This window comes from Anoplophora glabripennis, unplaced genomic scaffold (genome assembly GCF_000390285.2).
Source record: "Anoplophora glabripennis isolate ALB-LARVAE unplaced genomic scaffold, Agla_2.0 scaffold7, whole genome shotgun sequence".
Taxonomy (NCBI): Eukaryota; Metazoa; Arthropoda; class Insecta; order Coleoptera; family Cerambycidae; genus Anoplophora; species Anoplophora glabripennis.
Window position 1 is genome coordinate 2,246,585 of NW_019419456.1, and position 27,704 is coordinate 2,274,288.

The 27,704-nt window shown below is 34.7% G+C and overlaps 3 protein-coding genes across 3 annotated transcripts in view; 2 read left to right on the plus strand and 1 right to left on the minus strand.

The window, feature by feature from the left end:
• Window positions 1–2,515, minus strand: part of LOC108904081 — a 165,026-nt gene extending 162,511 nt beyond the window's left edge. Inside the window, exon 1 of the mRNA XM_018706487.1 lies at window positions 1,845–2,515. Coding sequence (XP_018562003.1) covers window positions 1,845–1,927 — 83 coding nt within the window. The 5' untranslated portion in view covers window positions 1,928–2,515. The remainder of the gene's footprint in view (window positions 1–1,844) is intronic.
• Window positions 2,516–15,394: 12,879 nt separating this feature from the next.
• LOC108904071 (Meckel syndrome type 1 protein) lies at window positions 15,395–17,590 on the plus strand. The gene is given in 9 exon segments (XM_018706473.2): window positions 15,395–15,474; window positions 15,858–16,059; window positions 16,061–16,117; window positions 16,177–16,186; window positions 16,238–16,352; window positions 16,438–16,660; window positions 16,713–17,013; window positions 17,063–17,301; window positions 17,354–17,590. Coding segments are annotated over 9 exon segments (1,464 nt in total).
• A 448-nt stretch (window positions 17,591–18,038) lies between these two features.
• LOC108904093 (probable ATP-dependent RNA helicase kurz) lies at window positions 18,039–24,848 on the plus strand. The gene is made up of 10 exons (XM_018706508.2): window positions 18,039–18,165; window positions 18,217–18,387; window positions 18,444–19,378; window positions 19,429–19,874; window positions 20,243–20,693; window positions 21,138–21,492; window positions 21,607–21,924; window positions 23,937–24,273; window positions 24,329–24,628; window positions 24,688–24,848. Exons 1-10 carry the CDS (start codon window positions 18,091–18,093, stop codon window positions 24,777–24,779), a joined length of 3,480 nt encoding a protein of 1,159 aa, XP_018562024.1. The 5' UTR covers window positions 18,039–18,090; the 3' UTR covers window positions 24,780–24,848.
• The last annotated feature ends 2,856 nt before the right edge of the window (window positions 24,849–27,704 follow it).

The following is a 27,704-nucleotide window of genomic DNA, read 5'->3' on the forward strand; positions in this document are numbered from 1 at the left end:
AAATGACGAGAAACATTAAATAGAAAAATAATATTACTAAAGCTTGTAATTATGCATACTGTGGCGATTAACAGTGCTTTTTATGCACTCAAACTTTTTTCTGTCCTACTACGTTTCAGTTGGCAACCTTTTTTCTAATTTTACACAGAAAATTTCTAGTTTCTTACACGTTTTTACATTTCTCGATGTTTACAAGTCGTATGCCAAAATTCTGGGACATTTTCCGAGTATTCGTTCTAATCAATACTGTTAATTGACTGTTTCTATCAAATATCTTAATCCTGGACGTGGAAATTATTTAAAAAATAAAGCATGGAATAGTTTTACACAAAAGATAGAAACGTTCGTTGGAAAATATATCAAATTGTTTGTTAAAAACTCGTCTACTCTACCATCAAAACCAAGCATGCTTAATTGACTGGATTTATCAAATAAGTTAGGCCTGGGCATTGGAAAATATAAAAACACAAAGCATGGAATAGTTTTATAGTAAAATAGAAATTCTTTGAAAATAGATGTAATTATAATAAATTATCTTGCAATTTATTCGATACATTAAAATTCTCATAGGACATGCTATTTTTTAATTTCAAGTAGGTAGTCACTGAGACTAATATGAAAATTAAAGAAAAAAAGGGAAAAACATTTATTTTATCTCGGCGTGTACATTTTTATCTTAAAGCAACATTCAGAAAATCTTATGTTCCATTTTGTTATTAAACAAACATAATACATTCTTGTCTCAATAATGGTTAACTTCATGGGTTTTGTGTCAAAAAGCAATTATTCGACCTATTATATGTAACTGCATAATTATATAATAAATCTACTAAAAAAAATTAATTCATGTTTTGCGTGACATGTAAATATATAGGCATATCGCTAGATTGCAGGCCCGTTGCGTAAAGAAAAAATTTCACAGATTGATATAGTTTTTCTTTTTCTGGCACTAGCTGCCCTAGAAATCATAATATACTGACGATCTGACTGTTTCCGATTTCAAAAAACGGGAGATAATTCGGAACATATGGCTACACCTACACGATGGTTTTAGCGGAATGTCGACCTATCCGACTGTAAAACTAAACTTGTAAAATAATCTGACGAAATTTCAAGATATTTCGGTAAACCCGCTGTTTTTCTGACCTTTACATAGATATAAATTTGGACCACCGATGTAGTTGTATATTAAAATATATATATATCCAAATTTATTATTTTATAAGAAAATAAATGGGAAAATGTGTTCTTTATACCTAACTCTTAGTTAACATTTATTTATCTAGTAGCTGTTGTAAAATAAAATTTCACGGAAATATTGTTGCTATTAAGTTTTCATGCAGTTGAATGTGATTACTTGGCAAAATACGAGAATATATGAAACCCAAGTTGAATATGTAGTAGCAGCACCTATTTTTTACATGTGTAGAAACTATCTACTAAAATTACACTGCATTATTATTACGTTTTACAAAGAAAATTATTTTACTTTTAGGGACTCTTAAGTGTACAGAACGTTTTCTAGTTTTCATATATTTCCATCGCGTCGCAAGTTGTTTCACAAACTAAAATGTCGATTCTAGCATTTCCGTCTGGATTTTTGCCACTTAAACGTACGAAATCAGCTAATAAACTTCGTAATTTGCATTTTTCTAACAAGTTTCGAAAGAGACTCGGTATTTCGCTAACCTACTTGATTTAAGAACACTTTGCTTGCATTTTTACCCCGATTCTGTATTAGAAACGTACCTACAATGAGTACAATGTTTCTAGTCTGCTATGAAGAGTTGTTTATAAGGAATTTGGACTCTGGCCCAGCACTTTATTAAAAATGGGGAACTTACCTATGATTTTGTGGTTGCCTTTGAGGGTATGACATTGTATTAGTCTGAACTGGCCCATGATCAATCCTCATGGAAATTTCCATAGCCTACACATTTAAGCACAATTTTTTAAGAAAAACTCACAACTACACCCAGCAGCCACATCATTGTACCATCACAATTTGTTAATGTTTCGTTGTGCTCTTGTTCGCGGCGGGTTTTTTAGTTTAAAAGTCCCATTTAGAGTGCACTGAAACCATTCTACATGTTGTACCCCGACTTTTCTACGGTGAGACCAAAAATTAATAAATAAAAATCGAGATCCGTTAGTTTTAATGCATGCCACGTAGAGTATTCGTTTCCACTAGAATTTACCCAGCGCGGTAGTAAAACAGTAAAACGACTTATCACAATTTTGGCGATATTTTTCTATAAAAAAAAACGTGTTTAGTGCCACAAACGTGGTAGATTTCGTACCGTTAACTACACGGACAGCGTCGCTTCGAACACATACACTCCGTCACTGAATTTCCCACAAAAAAACGTCTCAAAAACTTTATTGTCTGCTGTTTTTACAGTTTTAGACACAGAAAAATACAAATTCTATATTAAATCAACTGCTATAGCGCCATATTCGACATCTTGGTTTAAGTTTAACGTGAATCGCACGAAAACAGGTCCGGGATAGTCTATGTTGGCCAGTTCGGGGGGAGAACGCCCGGTCTGACAGAGACGAAAGCAAAACAAGCTACGACGCGACGCAGCCGCTCTAACGGCGAGAGCCACGTCACCCTCACGGCAATTTAGAATATTCCCGGGCTTGTTCCACACGAAAAAATTAACACGAACCATTCAAATACATGCAAAAACTACGTTAGTCGAAGAAATTCATAAGCATACTTCGGAGTACAGACGGAACCCCGACCATAACAAAAATAATAAATAATCGACGTACTTCGTAGAGTTCATGTTAGCAAGAATCCATTTGAGTGTATTCGCTTTTCATTTTTGGACCCAGATAGAACGGGTGGGAGCGAGACGGAGAGAAGACTGTTAGATTAAAGGGGATAGCTCCGAATGATTCGTGAAAAAAATACATTTTAGGCAGTGTTTTTACTGGGGAGGAACAGTACAAAGAGAAAAAAATGTTGTCGAGGAAGCTCCCCGCATTTCTCTTTGGCTTGCAAGGGGCGAACTTAATTTAGGGCAAATGCCACTACAGAATGCAAAATAAAAAATACCCACCTAATGCCTGTAGTTATTAAAAAAATATTATTGTACCTGTTTTTCCCCCCTTCATTTTCCATTTTATATGGAAAAATCGTGCTTCTACATATGCTTCGTAGGAACCTATGTAAGGTAGGTAAATTTCATCCTACAGTAGGTAAGCTTCATGGTTTGGAGGCAACTATTTTCGACGGAGGCGGTTTTCTTTCACATTTTTCGATACTAAAAATAGCCCAAAATATGCCTAGCGTGTAGGTAACTACCTAGGCCACATTAAACGTATTATTTTTCGGAGAATCGTTGCTGAAAACTAAGAACGCCGAGTTATGTGGGATTAAAGGGGAACTACCAATACAACAGTTTGCTAATAACAACACACTAAAGCCTTTTCTGTCCGTCTGTAACTTGATTATGACGACTGTTTTTGAAAAAGTCGTCTTAAAAGTTGCTATACAGTCTTTCTGTAGCGAAAGAATGCCAACATTTTCTTTTTAAGCATCTGGTACGTATATAGGTACCTACCTAGGTACTTGGATAGGACCTAGCTGCTTATCGAAATTGTCTTGTATCACTCTAAAATAGGTAGGTACCTTAAAATGTTTCAACTTTTCAGACAGAAATTATCACTAATAGCTGTTTTACATTGACAATTGATTCATCGATAAATTGACGAAGTTCTTCATCAATTAATTCACGAATTTATTGGTAAACAGTGTGGTTTTACACTGCTACAGACTGTCAAGTTTTTTGACGTATGAATCAGTTCTACCAATGAATCAAAGAAGCAAATAAATTTCAAAAATGTCACCTTTCCACTCATAATTGTAGTGATACAACAGCGGTACCGTTCTGACACATATTATATAAATATTAGTTTTTGTAAGTAACAAATCAGTAAAAACAATGCAAAACTAGCACGACGCCACACAATTATTTACATATTCCAATAACATAACCTCATTACTGATCTGAGGCTGGAAATCTGTTGGGTTGGTACTTCCGAACTTCACGAAGAAATTGACGAAAATTAGAACATGCTCTAATTCGTCAAGAACTTGATGAATAAATTGATGAAGTTATTTGACAGCTGATTTGGTGCATTACACTTGTCCAATTTCTTGATGAAGCGACTTCATCAATTAATTGATCAATAAATTGTCAATGTATCTAAGTAATCATTTAGAAAAAAAGGATTTGTCGAATAGTTTCATTTAAAAACCTAAATTCAGTTGTTTGAATTTTCACTCATGTTTACAATACCTAGTAGGTACTTACTTACTTAGAATAAGGTACACAAGTCATTTTTTATGATTTTGTCGTCAAATACCTATGGTTCAAAGTTCAAAGCGATACATAGGTAGGTATTTACCCTCATATAATACCTATATTTTTTAGATGCTTGCCCAAGTAGGTACCTAATCCCTATTACATACCTATTAGATATTAATATATTTTTCAAACATACTGCATTCCACTATGTTTTCGCCTCCTTTTTGTTTGTAGCTCTTTTGTCAGATATTTTTACTTGAAAATAGATAAAAACTACATTTTAACGAGATGTAATTATAATAAATTATCTTGCAATTTATTCGATACATTAAAATTCTCATAGGACATGCTATTTTTTAATTTCAAGTAGGTAGTCACTGAGACTAATATGAAAATTAAAGAAAAAAAGGGAAAAACATTTATTTTATCTCGGCGTGTACATTTTTATCTTAAAGCAACATTCAGAAAATCTTATGTTCCATTTTGTTATTAAACAAACATAATACATTCTTGTCTCAATAATGGTTAACTTCATGGGTTTTGTGTCAAAAAGCAATTATTCGACCTATTATATGTAACTGCATAATTATATAATAAATCTACTANATAATAATAATAATAATAATTTATAAATTTCTTGTTAAACAAAGAAGTTCTTGTTTAAATTTTCTTGTTGTTGATACAAATAGCCCAACCAAAGAACAACGCTTCGCGTTGTACAACTTGCACGCGAGTGACAGTTGCAAGTATATTGCGCAATAAATGTCGCGCAACTCTTTAAATTCAAACGATATAAGGTCATTCGAAAGCATTTTCATTCCCGGAAAAATAATATAAACAGGAAACCATTACACAGCGTTATCATTTTTGCGGTTTTAGACTTGGAACATCCTTGCTAGCCGCCGTCGTCCTTCTTCCTGGGTTTGAAGAAACCCGGACGCCAATGACTCGGTCCCGCTTCTATCGATCGACGTCAAATACAGCGGGAAGGACTCACATTCACAAAGATATAAATTATTACAGAATTTTTAAATAATACACTCCGGTATCGACCTGAACACATGTGGACGGACTCGAAATAGAAGATATATTCACTTATTTATTCCTTTGACGGAATTGATTGACAGATTTCCGTGAGCTGGGAACTAGTACACGTAAAATATGGATTTAGCTTCGGTGGCAAGCTGTGATGGGTGCTTTTATTGCCTCAACTTCTTTTAGAAATATAAAATATTCCAAGATCCCATAAAAATACGTGTAACATCGTTCATTATTAATTGAAACTAATGAGCTGATCCTGCGTTTCTCTGTAGATATATTTTTCCATAAACTCGTAAGTAACATATTTACAGAATCATAAATTATGCAATTCTTGAACCGTCCCTGTAACGATGCTAGTTAGAGAGGTGCAAATGAACTACTGCAACTTCACTACATTGAATTTACGGTTGACCTTAACCTTAAAAATTACTTTGTTTACCTACAAACATTGTATTTGAATACAGAATGAGATGAGACATATCTATTAAAAATAGATTATAGGTTTTTTATATCCGTAAAATATAAAAATATAAACCTTATTGGTAACTGCACTGGCCTTATATTTTTATAGTCGTGGTAAATGTATTAAAGAGACTGATGATGTAGTTTCTGTAAGCTACAGGTAGCGCAGAATTGTAAGCTTACAAAAAGTTACAGGTTTGCTTGCGGGTATTTGCAGAATGGCCCTTAAATTTAAGTTTTTAAATTCGGGGCCCTAAGTGGATACTTAATGTATACCAATTTTTTATCTAACAAACTGATAAGGATATTGTCCAAATCACATTAATTCGCACATGCCGATACTTAGTTTGTACATTTTCTAGTATATGTACTGCAATAATTAACACTTGTTTTTATTTTAAATATTTGAATAAGTTACAATATACAGGGTGATTCACAACTTATCCAAAAAAAAATTAGAACAGATGCACCATGAAAAATTAAGTTATATCGTAAAAAAGATTTTTGTTCAATCTTTAGTTTCCGAGAAAAAAATTATTAAGATTATTGAAGTTGTAGTATTTTCAACCCTTACATCGTTGGGCTACTCTGTGTAGTCTCTAGCGTCATTCACGTTATACGCACTCTCCAGGCGTGGTCCAAGGGGGATGGGGGCATGGAGGTAATCCCCCCCCCCAAATAGTTCGAAAAAACCCAAAAGCTCCATACGCCACAATATTATAAAACCAAAGAGTCCTTTACTGAAATTCTAAACTCCAAGCTTCTAAATATACCTACTCCACGGGCGAACCGAAAAAGGCATCGTCTAGATCTAGAATTTGCCCTTTGAAGCAACCAAATCAAAGATCAAACAATAAATTGTAAGATTAAAATGTTTCTGTTTAAAAAAAGTCTCAGTTTTCTTGACTGCATAACTTTTTTTTTAGTAAAATAAAAATGAATAAAGATTATGCCTCATTTTTCCAGATTGCATAACCTTTTTTCTTAACATCAGCTGTACAAACGCCCCCCTCAAAGTCCACCTCTGGATACGCCCCTGGCTCTCTTTCCACGTAGCCCCAGACGATTCCGAACACCGAAATCCGATTTTAGCAGTGTTAACGTTTTGTGATAGTGTTTACATTAATTTATCAAGTGTCAAAAATGGCTTACGTGTATAGCAACTCGAGTTGATGGACATCGTTTTAATTTATGGTGAAGCAGAACAACATTTGTGTTATGGTGAAGATAGGTGTTTGTTCGTAGAAACTGTGTAAGACAGGTCCAAATATATTTACACGTCGGTGGACAAAATTTGGAACAGTTATTGTAACATCAGGTGTGTCAAATTATTTCATTAATTAATAACGGCAAAAGCAGTTGCATTTGTTGATATAAAATGGGTGTTATGAAATTTTATTTATTTCTTTTCTTAGGAAAGAAATTCTTTCAATTTTTTGTCGGTCCATTTTTTATTATACTTTGCCTTGCGCAACGTCAGATTTTACAGTGGACCAGGTCCCAGTGCCGTGCAGTGTATTTTTAAATCATTTTCGAACTGTCCCTTTTGATTTTTTTTTACAAAATTTATTTTTTATTTTTTTTTATATATAAGTTCTGAATATTGCAGTTATAGACACCTTTACTTAAGTATATGTATAATGATTTGTAGTTTACGTAATGACTAATTTTTATTGCAAAAGTTGGTAGCCTTGAATATGCCCAATAAACTGGTAAATTTTTTTGTAATATCTAAAAAAGAGGCAGACATTTTAGCGAATTGTGTATTGTGAATTGGGTCAAATATGAAAAACAGATTTTAATGAATGCCAACTCGATAATGCACCTAGCGAGGGTTTGTCCTCTCAAACGTTATTATTTTGACAATATGTATTTTGTTCTATTTTTATATATAGGGTACCTTCATGTTTCATGTATACAATATTAAGTAAATAAATTAAATAAATAAATAAATAAATAGCCTTTATTTTCCTTAGAGACTTTATAATAAAGCATAGGAATAGTCAATAATACAAAAAAAAAACTGGAAGAGAAAAGCCATAAATTCTTATACTAAAAGAATTATCAAGTTGTGATTCGTTTTTAAATTGCACTAAACTCTTGTCTGGGCAGCTCCCGAACTCAGGTGAATGTGCACGATTATCAATGTTGCCAGTAGCTACTTTTTTAAATCAACTAGGTATATGAAACTAGAAGTGGTAGAGACCTACGCAGCAATGGAAAATAATTTTGAAAAAATAAATTGCTTTTTTGTCTTCACGACATATTTTATTTATTTAATTAATTTAATTAATTTAATTCATTTAATTAATTTAATTTATTTTATGTATTTAATTTATTTTATATATTTTGTTCATTTTATTTGTTTTATTTGTTTTATTTATTTTATATATTTTATATATTTTATATTTTATTTATTTTATTTATTGTAGTTATTTTATTTACCTATTCTATTTTTATTTATCTCGATTAGGACGACGTCAACCTAGCTAATACGAACTACATAATATTAGGTCTGTTCCAACAAGTCAGGGATTGGTTCCGAACCGTTCGAAACGTTTGGCCAGCTAAGTTCTAAATGTGTATTCAGTGAATATATCGCAAGAATTAGTTGGATGCACATTTCGAATGGTTCGGAATCAATTCCTGACTCCTGTTGGAACAGACCTATCATTATCTGATGTGATAGGTCAAGAGGGTGCTAAGCAGAAAAAAAAAACAAACGGCCAATTTAGCGATATATTTTAAATTTCAGATTTTTGTTTAACAAAAGTTCTGTAATATAGTGAAAATTTTTATGTGACGTAAGTATTAATTTTACAGGAATCAAATTAGAATTTGTATAGTGCAGTATTGTTGTTTATTAAGTTTAATCTTATGATAAACTTTAAAGTGGTATTCAAGCGTCTTGTCCAGTCAGTGGAAGTGTATAAGTTATTTATTTCAGTGTATAGCGACGAGATGACGTGTTTGTGTATCTTCATCGTTAAATTCCTGTATAATATTTTGAAAAAATATATGTTCCATTCAGAAATGTGTATAAAAAATGAGAATCTGTTTTGTTGTAATTCATATATGAAATGTAAAGAAAACCTCCGCTATTTGTATTCATTTCTATTTGACCCCTTTTCAGACTTGTTTCGACGTGCGCTACTGAAATTACTAATTCCGGATTTATCAAGACTACATTAATAAAATCTTACTTTATTTACGTGGGGAAGCTTATTTTTGTAAGTACCTCTGCTTCTTAATTAACTACTAACAATCCTTGAAAATAACTCTCAAATAACTCTCTAATTCAAACAAACCAATAAATTATCCCGAATACAGTTAGCAGCTTCTTGGAATCCACAATCCGACCCGCCAGGGTAGCTGCAGTTATATAAACCGCCTGCGCCCAGGTTTATTAACACTGCTTCTCAGAAAATGGCTATAAAAAGATTCAGTTCCTGCAAAGATGTCGCAAATTATCTCAAAACCGTTGGCATCGCCGAGAGAATCCCAAATCGTTTGGAAACATTGAAGAAATTGACGTCCAGCGCAGTAAAATCGGCATCGATCTCCTGTGCCGCGTCACGAACTGTCAAAAATGTAATTTCGTGGTAGGTTGAACAAACGTCTTACGCCCCCTATTTCTAGCGTAAACACAAATTTTAAGATACCAAAGCGACGCCGTAGACGCAGTATTTACCCATTTCCGATGACCCCGAAAGAGTCCGCTCTTGTTGACAGCACTGAGTTGCTAGGTGAATTACAAATTGATTTTGTGGGTGAACGTTTTTCTTTATTTATTTACGTCCTAGGGGCGTTTAAATATTGAAAAAATGCACTCGATTGTCCCCATTCCCTGGGCTTGTCTTCAATAATGAATGCCTGAACGGTGCTTGTTATCTGAATAGCCATGGAGAGTGCTGGGATGTTTTTATCCAGAGAAATTCAAGTAGGTAATGTGTTTGTTACTATGTACCTACACAGATTACATGAAATTTGTAGAACATTTCATAAAGAAGTTGTCTTTAAGGTGCTCTAATTACCGTTGCATCAGATTGTGTGATATATCCACCTTTTACTTTCATAATTCTTACATAAAATCGTACTCGACTTAATTATTAATGTTTCTAGATTTCAAAAAAGTGATTGCTTAAATACTGATAAACTTTTTACAACTTTTTTGTGGGAAATTTCGAAGATATCGACGGGGGTTTTAATTCATCATTCAATCGATATTGGATAAAATCCAGAATAAACAGTTATTAAGTATGTACTTTGTACACACGTCTTTTTCTAAGAAAATGATAAAATAATTTCTTAAGCATACAAACAACTTTTGGAAATGAAACAGAAGTCTATTTATATATTGATTTAATAAAAATGTAGATGTAGGTATATTGTTATATACTAGAATGTTATTTACATATATTTATCTTTGTTTTCACGACAGCAGCCAACATGATTTTGATTTTAAATAGTACATACGTAGAATTGTAATAAATGAACTAATAACGATATCGTGGTACAACAAATAAAACTTTTTATGCTCTTGAAGTTTTGATTTTCTGCTTCTTCTTCTTCTTCTTCTATTAGATTAATTGTGGTTTACAGGTTTTGCACTCCATATTCACCTTCTTGCAAACCAAATTCTACCTATTTACCAATATTTTATAAAGATGTAGGTCTACTTGAAACAACCAGTCAGTCACCTTTCACCATTTGTTTCAGTATGATTTTTCATATGAGCTTACCGAAAGCAAACCAACTATTTTAATGCTTTTAATAAATAGAAATGGGTGTGCCGGCAGCCTCATTTGAAATAACCCTATACAATGCCTCGTTGTTCTTAAAAAAAAAAAACAGAAAACAAAAATACGAAAAGTTGTATTCAACAACAATACCCCTAAACAAAATTTATGAGAAAAGTTACAGTTAACAGAAGCGCAGAAAGACCTTTTTTTTTGTTTTCTTGCACCCAGTTTACTCTGCTAAGTGGAAATTTCGGTGTTGAAGTTATAGTACACGAAATCTCGAATTTAAAATTTCAAGTTTCATCTTTGAAACTTCGAGTTTGAGTTAAAATTCAAAATTTCGTTTTAAAATTTAAAATGTCTTGTTTTAAACTCGAAATTTCGTATTTCAAACTCGAATTTCAAATTTAATTTCGAAATTTCAAGTACGAATTCGAAATTTCGTGTTCGAACTCGAAAAACTAAGTTTGGAGTCGAAATTTGGAAATTTGGAGCATTAAGGCAAATAAATATGATTGATTGTTTCTAATACATGTATTTATAAAATAATATTGATATTAAACAATTTTATGTAATAAAATATTTCGATATTGAACTTGAACTCGAGTTTAAGTCACAAAATCTCGAATTCAAAATTTCTAGTTTGGTCTTTAGTATTCGAATCTAAGTTAAACGAAGTTTCGTGTTCAAATTTGAAAAATCGTGTTTTAAACTTGAAATTTTGTGATTTAAACCCGAATTTCAAGTTTAATCTCGAAATTTCAGGTCCGTCCTTGAAATTTCGTGTTTCACAGTCAACATTTCGAACTCTAAATATTAAGTTTGTAATCGAAACTTGGTGCATTAAAGCAGATAAATATGATTGGTTGTTTCAAATACATATATTTATAAAATAATGAACCCATGCTTTTTATTTTTTCTTAATTTGTATTTGTTTTTTTTTATTGGATACGTCAACTAACAGCTAAAGACCAATTGCACGTTGAAAACAATACAATAAAGTGTTTCGAAATTAAACTTGAAATTTCGAGTTTGGAACACGAAATATCGATTGATCAAACAAGATTTGATCTTCTAACTTCCAAATTTGCGTTAAAATTCGCAATTTTGTGTTCAAACTGGAAATATCGTGTTTTAAACTGGAAATTTTGTGTTTCAAGCTAGAATTTCAACTTTCATCTCGAAATTTCAAGTACGAATTCAAAATTTCGTGTTCGAACTAGAAATTTCATGTCTAGTTTCAAAATGGACAACTCGAACCGAAATATTAAATTTGTAGTCAAAATTTGGTGAATAAATGCGTCTTCAAACTTCAAATTTGAATTAAAATTAGAAACTTCAGGTTCAAATTTGAAATATCGTACTCGAAACTCGAAATTTTGTATTTCAAGCTCGAATTGCAAGTTTCATCTCGAAATTTCAAATTCGAACTAGAAATTTAGTGTTTGGTTTCAAAATCGACGTTTCGAACTCAAAATATTAAGTTTGTAGTCAACATTTGGTGCATAAAAGCGTCTTCAAACCTCAAATTTGAGTTAAAATTTGAAATTTCGATTTCAAATTTGAAATATGCTTTAAACTCGAAATTTTGTGTTACAAGCCCAACTTGTTAGGTTTAATCTCGAAATTTCAAGTTCGACTCGAAAAATTAAGGTTGGGTCGAAATTTGGTACATAAATGCTTAATTTTTTAATATTTTTCTTTATTTATTTATTTGAATACATTAACCACCATTAACTAACAGCCAGAGGTCAATTACAAGTTGGAGACAATACAATGTAATAAAATGTCACAAAGATAACAAATGCAATAATACAAAGTAAATAAAAAGTTGAAAGCGCACAGTTAACTAAAATTTTGAATAGATTAAAGTAATAATATAAACCAAAACAACATTTTTCTGTACAAGAAAATATGTCAATATTCTAAAGGTCGATATAGTTAGCACCACAGACGTTAGCACGCATACCAGATGTAAATATCGGACATAACATAATTTCTGGACAAACGTATTTATTGTTAATTAATTTATTTATACATGTTTTAGTTTCCAATAAAACTCTACTTTAATCTGCAAACGGTTCAATTTGATTTCCAAACGAATGTATGGTCTGCCAAAAGTTCATCTATTATACGTAATCTGTAAATCGCAGTAGGTATGTCAAAAATCAGGGAAACAGCCATTATGCGATCTACTTTCAGCAGCAGTCTTAGAAAAAGAAAAAAACTAAAAATATGCAGAGTACTAAAAAAAGTATTGCTATATTTCTGGTTTCTGTAGGACAACCCGTTGTTCCCCGAAACCGTACTTTACAGCTGGTTTAAGAGGCCGTTCCACAATAACGCAAAGAAATCGTTTTCCCTCCTTTTACATCGCCGTTACCGGCAATAATTACTTCTGAAGAGCTCTTAATGCCCGTCCGCGCGATCTGACCGCGGTTCGCTATCCAAATCGATCGAATATACGCCGTCACAGTCACAATAGGTACCTGCATTTAAGTTGTCACCTTCAAACCCTTTGTCCTCCGCAGCTGAATAAAAGCAAAAACCCACCCGGCCTCCCCCTCCCCCTGCCGCTTGTACGGGCTACGCTGAAAGTTATTATATTATCGTTATAACGAAAGAGAAACCCGACAAAATGAAATAATAAAGTTATGAATAGGGGGGTAGAGGTGGCAACGTCGCGGGACGAGTGCCGCGGGTCGATAAAGCTGACCGGGTTCATGCCAGGATCGCACTCGATCGGGAGGTTTCGAGATCGACTCGGCTCACATCGTGCTATGCGACATCTAATATCGTTAGGAATAGAAACTTTTCTTCTTGAGACAACACCATCTGTTGATCATATTAATAAACTAAAATGACTATGTTAGTCCTCAAAGGCTCAAATACAGTATTGTTACAGTATCTTTTTGAACGTTTTTTTGAGATTTAAACTAAACTTGTTGAATGTACGTAAAAGTTTCATACAATTGATTCAAAGTACTTTTCATGCCAATATATCCTGTGATTTCATTAGTCTTGTTCTTTAGTGTTGTCAATACATACGCCTAGGCATACCATATTATATTCACACCACGCGTAAGTGTAAATAAATAAATTAACATAACGGGTACAATCTCATTCACACAGAGCAATCGAAACTGTTTCTAGTGCATTAGAAACATTTGGATTGCTCTAGGAACAATGCTATTATTACGTTTTTGACAGTAACTTGCATTAATCGATGTTTCCATGCTTTACTGTTCACAATATTGAAAAATAAATATGTAATTTATAAGCAACGAATCTAACGAGGATTATGAAGTTATGAAGCTGACAATTTTGCAGATATCGCTGCATATCTTGTAAAAACTTATCAGTATCTATAAATAAATTATTAAGAAAACATTACTCCATCAGCTTGACTGAGTTCTTTATTGTTATCGGCCATTTTGTTTTTTCGCTTTGGTAATGTCGTGGAGTCATTAAATAGGAATATATCCGTTACGATCTTAGCATGGCTCGACGAAATTCGACACAATCACGTTCCCGCGGCGTTGCCACGTCGGGCCGCAATTAAAGGCACTTTACAAACAATTTATGGTGCAATTTACAACATTGTAGACCTCCAGTGTCATTGACTCAATGTAAATAACAAATATTAATTGTGGAACAACCGAATCCGAGTTTCGTCCTGATTTTTATACGCGGGTTTCGAGTCTGCTGGTAAACGGGAATGAATGCCCGATTGTTTATTTAAACAAACAAAAGAGTGGATTGCTGGGTGCAGAGGTGGTTAGGCGAATGAGTCGCACCCAGTTCAGGGTGGCGGCTCGGCTTCGGGGCACTGCAAAGTGCATTGATCAAGAACAAATCGCAGTCATATGTTCGCTTTTATTTCTATTTTTATACACACAGGCATGTAGGTGTAAAAGCAAGAAGTAACACCCTGCACACACCATTTACTTTTCTGTAATTTTAAAATGGACCACAATTTGCCCGAATTCCTTTTCTGATAATGCCGATGTTTTGAAATTAAATTGTGAAATTATTATTATATTTATTAAATGTTACGGCAATAATAGCGAGCAAAATAAAAATAGGTAATTTGTGCAAAGAAATTATTAAGCGAAGGTCAACCGTACAATGTATTGTTAAACAAATTGCTTTGTGCAGAACTGCTATTATACCTGAAAAAAATTATTAAACAAAAAAACTGATTAAAATATATCTAGCAGTTAAAAAATTGATAAGGCATTAACTTGGGTGCATACTTCAATAATGACATAACTAACAAAATATATTTGTTAAATTATACTCTCTGTGCCAACAATAAAAAATTTAGGCCTCAAATCTGAAGGCGATTTACACAAAAACAGAATCTAGATCGCACTGTGTTCCTTCAAAAATGGCAGCTTTGCTAAGGTAATAGACTTTCAGACAATGTGACGTAATTAAAAATGTATTTATTAACCCTTTGCGATTCAGGAATATAGTAAACTTTAATGTATTATTTAACTTTGTTCGTCTGAACTACATTATGCTCACTATTTATCGACTCGAAAAGCGAATGACAGTTTGTGGTCCATTTGGGTTGGATATACATTTGCGGTCAACGACTAATGCAGCTGACACAGTCTAGGTTGTTTCTAGGTCTAGGTTTTCAGGGACGCAATACTACTAACACAGTTGGCTGTACTGTCGTTCAAATTCAAATTATGTGCAGCTAAGTTCATTGTTGTAATTGTCACCCTTTTCTAATGAAATATATAACATAGGCTAGTACTTCATCTGGAAAATACGCTGTGTAATTGAGGAAAATAAGTTCGTTTCTCAATTTAACCTGCAATGGCTTCAGTCAGAGAAAAGTTAACGAAATACACTGCTTATTACAGATGTCCCGACAACATTCAGAATTTTAAAATGCGGTAAGCATCACCAACTAATCAATACAGTATGATGTAGTTATAATAAGTTACAACAGATGGCGCCATGAAGACGCAGACACAGACCGCAATGTTGCCACGGCGGTTTGTTTTTTGATTGATTTCGTTATTTGTCAGAGTTGACGTTTGGATTTTGATATTTTATAAGCTATTTGGAAAGTTTTCTTAGATATAGGATTATGCCATCCGATATACATAATTATAATTTTGGTTAATACATTATTTTAAAAATATTCTGTTAAATACTAATTAAATTCTAAAACCCAAAGTATTGCCAAATTAATAAATTACGATAGTTAATAGTTTTCAAATACTTACAATCTTTTTTATCTTCTTCTTTCTATTTCTGGCTAACTTCTTTGCAGAATAAAATATAAGGAAATTGAAGCAGAAAAAGTTGAAACCGCTGACGGTGAAACTGAGGTTGATTGGCAAATTAAAACAATTTCTTGGCAGGAGAAACACTTCAGCAAAAACGAGCGAGAATTCTATGGAGATGCTTTGAACTGCGTCACAGATTTAGAGAAAAGGTATCACGAACAAATAAAAGACCAAGAAAGTCCTGAAGACGGCCCCCGATATTTTTACGTTCACTGAAGAAGATGGATATACATTTGAACAAGAGGTATTAGATCAGTTAAAAAAAATATAGTTGTAGGTTCCTTTATTCGTTTCATATTTTAGTTATTTGGAAGTAAGATAAATTATTTACAAAATTTGGTAGAAATCGCGAATGCATCTAAAGACGATTTCCAACAAGACCACGAGGAGTTTGATTACAACAAACACCTCCAGTCTTCTATGGAAAATAAGGTCATATCAAGTAATGTTGAAAAAATGTATATTATGGCAGATTTAGGGTAAGAATATAACTACACGCGTGACGTCATCACAGTAGTTAGTAGAATGGCCGTTAAAAACGGTTTGATCACATTTTTCTTTTAGAGAATATGTGGAAAATATATGGATAAAGAACGAACAGCTTCTATGCAGCATCAAATATGACAAAAACTCGCAAGTTTTAAATATTTATCCAGATTTTACTACAATAAAACCATACTACTTAAAGATGGGATCAGAGACTATCAGATACTTTTTTTATTTCATCGAAAACTGTTCGAAAATCTCGGAAGAACTAGTCTTGAAAGAGCAAGAAATCATTAAAAAAGTACCTAATAAACTTAGATTATTAGAAATTTTCACTATCTAACTGATTTTAGATATCAGAGCACAAGCAGTCCATCAGACAACGGTTGATAGGTAACAAATTTCCGTTACCTCCAAAAAATAAGCTTTACGTCTACTTGTTTTTGGAAATATTGTCGGCGAAACATTTCGAGTACCCCGACGTCTACATTGAATATTACATCGACCTTCCAGAGGGTTGGTCTTGTGAAAACTCGGAAAACTTAAGAGGAAGGACTCAAACAAGTCATGGAATCACTGACAAATACCTACTTCACTTTGGACATTGCGTTGACGTGGTTCTGCAATACAACATACAAAAACTGAGTCAAACGGGTAAGAATTAATTAATGTAATGTCGTTTAAAAACTGCAAGACTTTCAAGGTGTTCCAAAAACCCCATACATATACTTCGAAATTATATCCAAAGGCACTTGGGATAGATACAGGACTGAAGGACTAACATATAAAATCCTGCCAATCTCGGAACCAGGTCATCACATTTATAATTTGTCATGTTTTCGATTTACACAAGGTGCGTGGGGGGATTTGAGAAGATTTTTCATTGGGGACTGCAAAAATTATAAAGATGTTACCTGGATAGGAATCCCCAAAGAACACGAAGTAGGTATTAAAAGGAATATTATTCAGAAAAATAATATCCTGTATGTTTCAGGGAGTTGTAATCAATAAATTTGGAATAAATACTTTGGGTACAGGTGAGCTAAATGTTCGGGTGAACGTGGTTCATCAGTCCCAGGCATTTCTAAAAGAATTTAGTAGGGGTGATCCACGTGAAAAGCTTATTTACGAAAAGCTGAATTCTTCCAGTTTGATCAAAAGCGTTGAAGAAGTGTTACATGCTTTTAGAAAAGCTAGAAAGAATATGCTGGAAGTGAGAAAAAATTTGTAGTTAATTTAGAAAAATTATTATTATTATTAAATATTATTAATGTAATGAATAATTTTCTTTAATTAAATTAAATTTACATTAAAATTAAATTTCTAATTTATGGATGTCTAGACATAGTATTCTAAGGTAATGGTATTTTCTATTTGGTAAACTAGACCATATATATTCCAAGGTACAAGAATGTATTAACCCGAATTTTGGCGAACAAACTAAAATTCTTCGTAAGTGTGTAGTACCTGCATCGAAGTATCATATATTTAAAACTTTAACACAAACTGTTAAATTTCAGTTAGCGCAATCAACAATAATTGTTGATAATTCTAACAAATTTAAATCATTAAAGAAGTTTCTTGTTTAGTTCGTAAAAAATTGTTTGTATTGTATTCTGACTGGTCTGTGTATTCTGACATATTTTGGATTTATTTTCTGTGGTCTGTGATTATAATAACATAGCCTAATTTTTTTTTAAAGAAAGAAAACACGCTAGATTTGTAGACACAATGGTAAAGAAGGGTTTTAACTGGAAAGCCAGGAAAGTAGTTGACACTGTAATAGATAATTCCGACACGCAGAAGGTAAAACGGTTACTAACCTTAGAAACTCAAATATTGATTATTCTTTTCCAGATACAAGTAGATATCGACAGTGGTGGGAATTATGATCAAAGTAACCAACTGGTTTTGCCTTCCAAGAAACGTAAAACTAAAATAAAAACAGAAAAAGTTACTAGGATTTTATCTAAAAAACACAGGAAACGTTTGGAGAAAATAGTTGAGAAAAAGAAGAAAAAAGAAAACGTAAGCAGAAATACTTGCATTTGTAACATTTTTGTCAACTTATTATGTTATTTCAGAGAGCCTCTCTCTTAGAATCTCTTCAGAAGGTCCGAGCGACTAATGACGAGCTTTCTCAGTTAACATCAATTGCAGCTATACAAACTAAAGGACTAAAAAGGTACTTTCAAGAGGAATTGAATCCAGAAAAGATTAAGCCCAAAAGAGATTTGGATATTCTATCGGGCGAGGCGAAACTGAACAGCATATCGGGGGCTAAACGAAGGAAACTATTAGATGCAAGGGGAGAGCAGTTGAAAAATATTGACCCTAATGTGGTGGGCTTTGAAAAGAGTGACACAGAAACTAGCGACAGTGAGCTGGAAGAAAATGGTTGTGAAGAGGAAGCACGACATATCGAGGATGATACAAAAAAAGAAAATATGGGGGATAAGGGTTGTGAGGAAGAAAACAATGAGGCTGTTGTTTTGGAAGAGAAAATCAGCCCTATTGTAATAAAAGATGACGTCAAAGCAAGTAACATTGAAAATAAGAAAAGTAAACCCAAAAAAGTTCCTTCAAAACCAGCAGTCTACGTGGACGTTATACGAAATGAGGAAATTCAAACCACTCGATTAAAATTGCCTATCCTAGCCGAGGAACAACAGATAATGGAGGTGATAAATGAAAACTCAGTTGTCATAATAGCCGGTGAGACAGGCAGTGGCAAAACAACACAAGTTCCTCAGTTTTTATACGAAGCAGGCTATGCTTTGAAGAAACAAATCGCTGTAACAGAGCCTAGAAGGGTTGCAGCAATATCCATGTCTCAGAGAGTGGCACAAGAAATGAATTTGAGCACAAAGGAGGTCAGTTACCTGATACGATTCGAAGGAAACGTCACGGAAGACACGAAAATTAAGTTTATGACAGACGGCGTATTGCTCAAGGAGGTCCAAAATGATTTTCTACTGAGCAAATACTCAGTTGTGATTTTGGATGAGGCGCACGAGAGGTTAGTTACATATCTTTAAATTTTGCATACGTCTTAATTTTATATTTTAGGTCGGTTTATACAGATATCTTGATTGGCCTGTTGTCCCGAATAGTACCGCTTCGCCACAAGAAAGGTGATCCCCTCAAACTGATAATAATGTCCGCTACTTTGCGTCAGGAAGACTTCACACTGAACCGACGATTGTTCAAAAACCCACCGCCTGTCATAAAAGTCGAAGCGAGGCAGTTCCCTGTGACGGTGCATTTTAATAAAAGAACAAACGAAAACTATCTGAAAGATGCTTTTAATAAGGCCATTAAAATAAATACGAAGCTGCCGGAAGGGGGTATATTGATTTTCGTTACGGGGCAACAGGAAGTGAATTCTCTGGTGAGCAAGTTGAGGAAGGCGTTTCCTTTGAGGCACAAAGAGAAAATTCTGGAGAAGAGCGAACGGATGAAGAAGGATGCGGAGGAAAATGGGGGAGTAAGCGAAGATGAGGATGTGGATGAGGGTAAATGTCACAAAAATATTTTGCTGTTTATACAGGGCGTAACTTTGGATGGGGTTCATATTTTTAGACTTGTTTGTAGATTTCAGATTTATTATCTTCCTCACATAAAGTTGCACCTCATATAATTGGCATAAAAATTAACACACTACTAAAAATTCGCCACAGTTTTTAAGTTGGCTTTCTCGGAAATGCGTAATCAGAATTTGAAGATCTTTTGTTTATTGAATTACTTCGTTATCTCTGTTATTAATTGCAATACACTTACATTAAAGTGCACCGGTTGATTTTGCGAGAAAATCAACGTTAGGGCCCAATTTTAGTGATTTGTTAATTTTGACATAAAGTGACTTGTACAACGCAAATTTGAGGTATGCGGAGAGCGCTGCACAAGAAACGGAAGCTCAAGATAATCCCGGAAATCAACCTGGACGACTACAGCGTGCCTGGTGATACGGAACACAAATCCGATGAGGAACTTTCCGAGGATGAAGAAGATTCCGACACGGAAGTCACCACCATTACCAACGCCCAACCCCTCTGGACCCTGCCCCTGTACTCCCTGCTCCCCTCGCACAAACAACAGAAAGTGTTCGCACCGCCCCCGCCCGGTTGTAGACTTTGCATCGTCAGCACCAACGTGGCGGAAACTTCTTTGACGATACCCAGCGTCAAATACGTAATCGATACCGGCAAGGCTAAAATTAAGCTGTACGATAAAGTGACGGGGGTCACCAGTTACGTCGTGCACTGGACCAGCAAGGCTTCTGCCGACCAGAGAGCGGGAAGAGCGGGGAGGGTCGGACCGGGACACTGTTATAGGTAAGGTGGAAAAAATTCTTTACTGATATTCGAAAAATTTAAATTATTAACAATTTTAACAGTTTATAATAAATGAAAATGTTTTTAAATCTGTAGTGTGCTCTGCATTATTAAAACAAGTGCATTTAGTTTGTCAGTTAAAATAAACGATTGTTTCATTCATAACCTACAAGGTATATGTCATATTCAATGCCTACGTTCAGAAAGCATTACTTTGTATCTACTGGCAAAGAGTGACCTACTAATCTGTAGGTGCTGTGCATGCATAGTTCACATTATTAGTTGCTAATTGTTTATGTTAAAAAAATATACAATAACGAGAAAAATATCAGAATGATGCAGTTTTTTAATTATTTGTGTTAAATTATTCGTCCAATTGTATCCATAACTAATCCAGAATCACACAGATTAAAATGATGGTTCATAAAATGTTCATATTATTAGGTTATACTCGAGTGCAGTATTCAACGACGTCTTCCAAGAATACTCTGTGCCTGAAATCCAGCAGAAACCCGTGGACGACCTCTACCTCCAAATGAAGTGCATGAACATTGACAAAGTGGTAAACTTCCCGTTCCCCACGGCACCAGACTTGCTTCAATTAAAAACGGCCGAGTCCAGACTGGAAAGTTTGGGTGCCTTGAAGAACGGGCAAGTCACCCCATTGGGCAGGGCGATTTCCAAGTTTCCTCTGCTCCCTAGGTACGGCAAGATGCTGGCACTCAGCCACCAGCAGAACTTGTTGCCCTACACGATTTGTTTGGTGGCAGCACTGTCGGTACAAGAAGTACTGTTAGAGGTAAGAATTTGTATGTTTTGCCATGTGTAACTAAAAAAATTCCAGTAGTATCAAATCTGGCAGTTTTGCGGGCTGCAGTGTGGTTTTCAACTATTGTTCTTTTATTTGATTAAGGTTCCCATAGTTCAGACGTCGTTGGAAGCAAGGAAGCAGATCCGTCAGAAATGGTCGGCCACCCGTCACCAGTGGGCCGGTCAGGGCAATTCGTTACTGCTGGGGGACAATATGGTGCTCCTGAAGGCGGTGGGCGCGGCGGAGTACGCCAACAGTCAGGGAAGGTTGGAGAAATTCTGCAACGATAATGGCTTGAGACAAAAAGCGGTCGTCGAGATTAGAAAGTTGCGTGTGCAGTTGACTAACGAGATCAAGAACAACGTGCCCGAGGCAGAGATTGTCGTTGATCCGAAATTGGAGCCACCGACGGATCTACAGGTATGGTTCGTTTGAACTACTTTTTTGTAGTTTGATTGGAACAAAAATATATGATATGTTTGTGCTCTAGCACTTATCCGGAGGTAATACAGGATGAAACTTTAAATGGGGGTCAGTTTTTTTTAGGGGTAATAGTGCATATTCCCCAAAATACTAATGTGAAATAAATTTTTGTTAAATCAGATAGTTATAATTATATTTTTAAACTGCACTTAGGCTTTTCTAAGCAGCTGTTATCTTTTTAAACTAACTGTATGTAACTAACGGGATGGCAGAGAGTCTAGTTTGTGAAGTCGGTATCAATAATTTCTGATACTGTCTTATGTTTAGTTGAACTGCATAATATCAATCCACCTGATGCGATATGACAACAGGATGTTGGGCAATCAAATGTTCAATGGTAATTCGGCGATACGAAGATGGTGAAATATGTCAAATTCTTGAATTTATTATACAGGGTGATTCAAAATTCAGTACAAAGAATTTAGGGCGTAGGTTTGAGGTCAAAGTAAGACTTTTTTTCCTATAAATGTGGATCTACAAATGCTTAGTTTTCGATATACCGGATGTTAAAGTTTTTTTTTTATTATTTTTATTTTTTAGGAATACAGTAATGTATAAGTTAATCCGAACCCCCTATAATCCGAACTACTCTATAATCCGAAAGGGCAAATTGTGTAAAATGCTAATCCATAATCCGAACTTTTGCATTCCATAATTCGAACTATCAATTTTAAGCAAAAAAGATATACTTGGTCTAAAATGCTGACTAGTGACAATAATACCGTTTAGTCAGCAGTGATTTTCTTGAAAACGGTTAGTTGTATCAAAAAAATGTAAAGAGCTAAGATTCAAAATCATTGCATTACTGATTAGGTGGTGAATAAATCTTAAAATTTTTAATGGTAAATAGGGGAATAAACACTAATACGAAACGTCAATGTACAGGGTAGCAAATTTAATTCAAGCGTACCCTATAAGGTGGCGCCCTCTACAAGCAGCGTCAAAACCAATGACATATTTAAATTTAGTATCCTAAATCACCCCTGTACCCCAAGTTTTACGCCAACATTCAAATTTGGAAATTATTCCTAAAAAATAAAAAACTTTAACATCCTGTATATCGAAAGCTAAGCATTTGTGAACCCACGTTTATAGGAAAAAAAAGTCTTAGTTTGACTTCAAAATTACACCCCTAAATTTTTTGTACTGAATTTTGAATCACCCTATGTATAAATACCCTAATATAAATAAGGTTTCAGTTTATCGGTTCGTGATCCGGTAAAAAATTTTGTAATTTTCTGTGTAAGATACTGTAAAACTTTGACTATCGGTCTTGGTGGGACTGAGACATTTATGGATAATTGAGAAACACGGATAACCAAAACGTGCCGAAGTAATGAAATTTTGGCAGCACCAAAGGTTGTTGTCCGAGTTGGTTGTGTGGAGGTCGCAATTTTGATTTGATGGCAAAATGGTTGTTTTCCTGCATTATAAATATGTTTTCTAAGAACATGAATCTCATTGCGGGTAAAACTTATGAAAATTGAAGATTGTCACGAGTTTGAAAAAAATGTATAGATTTTCACCATTTTTTTTTACTTATTTTGAATAAAAAACACTTTTAAAATTATGATATTTTCCCATTTGTTGGTTCATCTTCTTTGTAAGTTTCATAATGATAGGTTCATAACTTTTCGGGCTAGAGTTTCCATGAATCAAAAAAATATCATTTCAAGAAAAACATTTGAAGATTTCCGAAAACTAGAAATTTGAGAAAATTATCAATAATATAGAGCTCTCCAGCCTACTTGGTGTGTGCCCGAATGCTGACCCAATGGGCGTTTGGTTTTATTCTCATAAAATCGGAACAATTAGGAATTTCGTTTTGAAAATTTGGCAGTGTATTCTTGAATAACAATTTATGCCATAAAAAATAAAACTGATTTTTTTGAACCTCCTAATGTGGTTTCCCCCCTTAAGTAAGTTGCAATATTCTATCCCTTTTGTAGGCGAAACTCTTGAGGCAGATCCTGCTGGCGGGCATGGGGGACCAAATCGCCAAGAAGATCCCCCCCGAGGAAGTGAAAGAGGGCGAGGACAAGGCCAAGTTCAAGTACGCATACCAGGCGAACAATATGGAGGATCCCGTCTTCCTCCATCAAGGCTCCGTTCTGAAGAAGTTGCTGCCTGAATTCGTCGTGTATCAGGAGATTTACGAAACCAACAAGATGTACATGAGGGGCGTGACAGCCATAGAACCGGAATGGCTGGCCACTTACGTTCCGAGCTTGTGCAACTTGTCCGAACCTTTGTTCAGCCCCGAGCCCCGATACAACCCAGCAACAGGTGGGTATCATTTAAAGAAAACCACCAAAGTTGTAATATTCCCGTTAACTTTCAGGTAAAGTCCACTGTACGGTGTCGGGTACGTTTGGGCCACAAGCTTGGCCTTTGCCGCATATGGAAATCGTTTATCCTGCTTCTATGGACGCGTACAAGTGGTTCGCAAGGTACCTTCTCGAAGGGAAGGTGTTCCCGAGGCTTGAAAAGTACGTCACGGCATTGCTCAGCCCAGCCAACATCATGGTGAAAAGTTGGGCGAGGCTGCAGCCACGAACAGAGGCGTTGTTGAAAGCGCTCCTAAATCGAGACTGCTGCTCTAAAAAGGTTCTGGGGGACATTTGGAGTGACAGTCCCCAATGTAAGCCATTTTTTTAAATGCAAAATATTCGTAGTTTGTTAATAATATTTTTCTTGCAGACTTGTTGGCGGAATACTTGAAGTGGCTTCCGGAATCTGCCCACGGGGAAGTTAGCTTGCTTTGGCCCCCTCTAGATAGTAAAGTTAGTTGATGTAAAGAGACATATGTTTGAATTTTATGTAAATACTTACGTTTTGTATATAATTTGGTTATAAATAAAGATGCGTTTTATACACCGTGTCCACCTAATGCGTGTAAGTCCAATATCTAGGTTAACAAAAGATATCTTAATTTTTTTTTCTACAGAGTTGCCTACTTTCCCGAGCTGCAGAAAATGAAAATATATTTGCATATACAGGGTGTTCAGCTTTTCCTGGGCAGGTACCAACTCCATTTTTTTAAATGGAAACCTATATTTTTTTATGGCATTATCGAATTCTACTTGAAAAATTAACGGGACTTTGTGTTATGATCCCTATTAAAATATTGATCGTTTTCGAGATAATCGACTTTTCATTTTTTTTCTTATGTTTCGTCACTTCTAGTAGTTGATGTAATTATGATTGTATGACAGCTAGAAATTATTTTTTTTTCAGAAACTGTAGAGTGAAGATGGTTCTTCAAAAAACGTATCAAAAGTTGAGCTGCGATATACAGGGGGTAAAAAAAAATCGTGTCAAATATGATAATTTAAAATTTGAAAAATCTTGACTTTTTCAAATAGAACATCCAGAGTTTTATGATTTCATTAGATGCCTTTCTGTAGACTCTACAATTTTTTAATAGCTTTCCCTATACCTAAGTTGCAAAAAAACCCATTTTTATGTAAAATACAGGATTTGCGCCTGTTTCTTTGTCGGGAAAAATATTGTAAGGGTATTTATTTTTATTAAATTTATTAGTTGTCTAGCTACATTATTTAAAATAAAAATTAATAACTGACAAATTTAGATATTTGAGTTTAATAAACAAGTCTATGGAAAGTTACCATTTATTTGTAAATAAAATCAAAAAACCATAAAATCACTACAAGTGATTAAGAATTAGAAAAAATGGGGAATGTTTGCTAGCAGCACGTATTTACAAAGCAAATAATCCAAATTTACAGATTCCCACTGTTTTGAAAATGTGAATGAAAGGTTTGAATGAACAGCAAATGCGAATTATGACAAAACTACCAGGAGACATGAAAGTAACAACGATAATATTTAGTTTAAAGTTGTGGCGTCTGCTGTTGAAAATCCAAATATTAGTGCCAGGAAATTAGTAGTAGGTAAGCTTGGAGTTTTCAAAAGCTTGATAAATAAAATATTGAACAAGTTTCATCCGTATTATATTGAAAATCAAGCACTGTTACCGTAGTTAGGAAAGTTATTAGTGAAATTGGAGATTAAAAAATTTGGATGAATAGGATTTTGAAAAAAGAATACTCATAGTCGCAAGCTAACTTAAAATAAATACCCTGTATATGCAAATATATTTTCATTTTGTGCATCTTGGGAAAGGAGGCAACTCTGTAGAAAAAAAAATTAAGTTATATCTTTTATTAACCTAGGTATTGGCGCATAGCTGGACACGGTATATATGTCTTAATTTTATTTAAAATTGGAGAAATTCGTACCAGAGTTTGTTGTAAAAACACCAAAAATTTCCACATTTTTATTTCTTTAATTTCCTGCGCAACAATAAAAACCAACTAATGAATGAGTGGAAAAAAACTGATAAAAACTACATACGTATACTTTCTGTTTAAAAGAATGGGAAGGATCATAGATGGGGCAATGAGTAGACACCCAAACCATGTAAACCAGCACGCATATAAGTGGGGCAAGTCCACGGAGATTGCTTTACATAACATCGTATACAAAGTAGAGAAGGCCCTTCAATACAAATAGTTCCCACTGGCCATATTCTTTGATATAGAAAGTGCCATCAACAAGGCAAAAACGGAAACTATATGAGACTCGCTCCAAGATCGGGGCACATTGTCTACTGTGGTCGAATGGGTGAGATTGACATTTAAGAAATGACAGTTAGTTCAGCCATGGGGGACTGTCCCATGGAACTGGGGGTGTGAAGTAGATGCCCTCAAAACAGCTGCCTCTCACCGTATGATGATGGATAACCTCCCAGAGCGCCTAATCCTGGAATGATATAGATGCCCAGGACTATGCTGATAGTGGTTCTGGGCCAGTTTTCAAACATAGTATGCTACAGAATGCAGGGAGACTGTAGGATTATAGAGGTGGTGCGGGAACATGGGGCTCTCAGTCAACGCAAAGAAGACAGATGATCTTATTTACGAGGAGGAAAATAGGCAAATTCAGTATCCCAATATAGAGGAATACGTACCCTAACTCTGGTTGGGGAAGTGAAATGCTTGGGTTTTATTTTGAATAGTAAATTGTCTTGGGGACCACAGGTTGAAAGGATCATACGGAAATCAGTTTCAATCCTCTGCCAATTAAGGAAAATAGTGGACAAAAATTAGGGCCTCAATCCAAAGGTACTTCACTTAGTGTGCACAGTGGTAGTCAGACTGAGTCTGCGTATGCAGCCTTAGTCTAGTGGGCGAGTGTGGACTGGGTGACGGTAACCAGGAAGCTATTGAAGATCCAAAGGCTTGCCTGCTTACAGGAGCAATGAGGAGAACTCCAATAGCTACACGAGAGGTCCTCCTAGGGTTGCTGACTTTCCCCACATGGATTGTGAGGGAGGTGATGGCAATGTACCTAAGGATAAAGGATGCAGGTGGTTGGAAAGTAGGACATATGGAGAATCACGCTGCCATAGCCTTTAGGGGGAGAGGAGGATTCCAATATCTGCTATAAGGTCATTGAAGCAGAAGACTGGCTGAGGCTGGAAAGGAAGTGGGTCGCCACCTTCCCCTCGTGAGAGCATTGGAAGAAGGAAGGTGACATGTTCCTCAGGAATCCCTAGCAAGGGCAGCAAGAAAATATTAAACTGAAAATTTTTAATAAAATATTTTATTTAGGAACTTTTAAACTTGAATTTTGAAAATTAATACACTACTTTATTTTAAATAAGTAGATGGACTTCACAGGGTCTAACGACA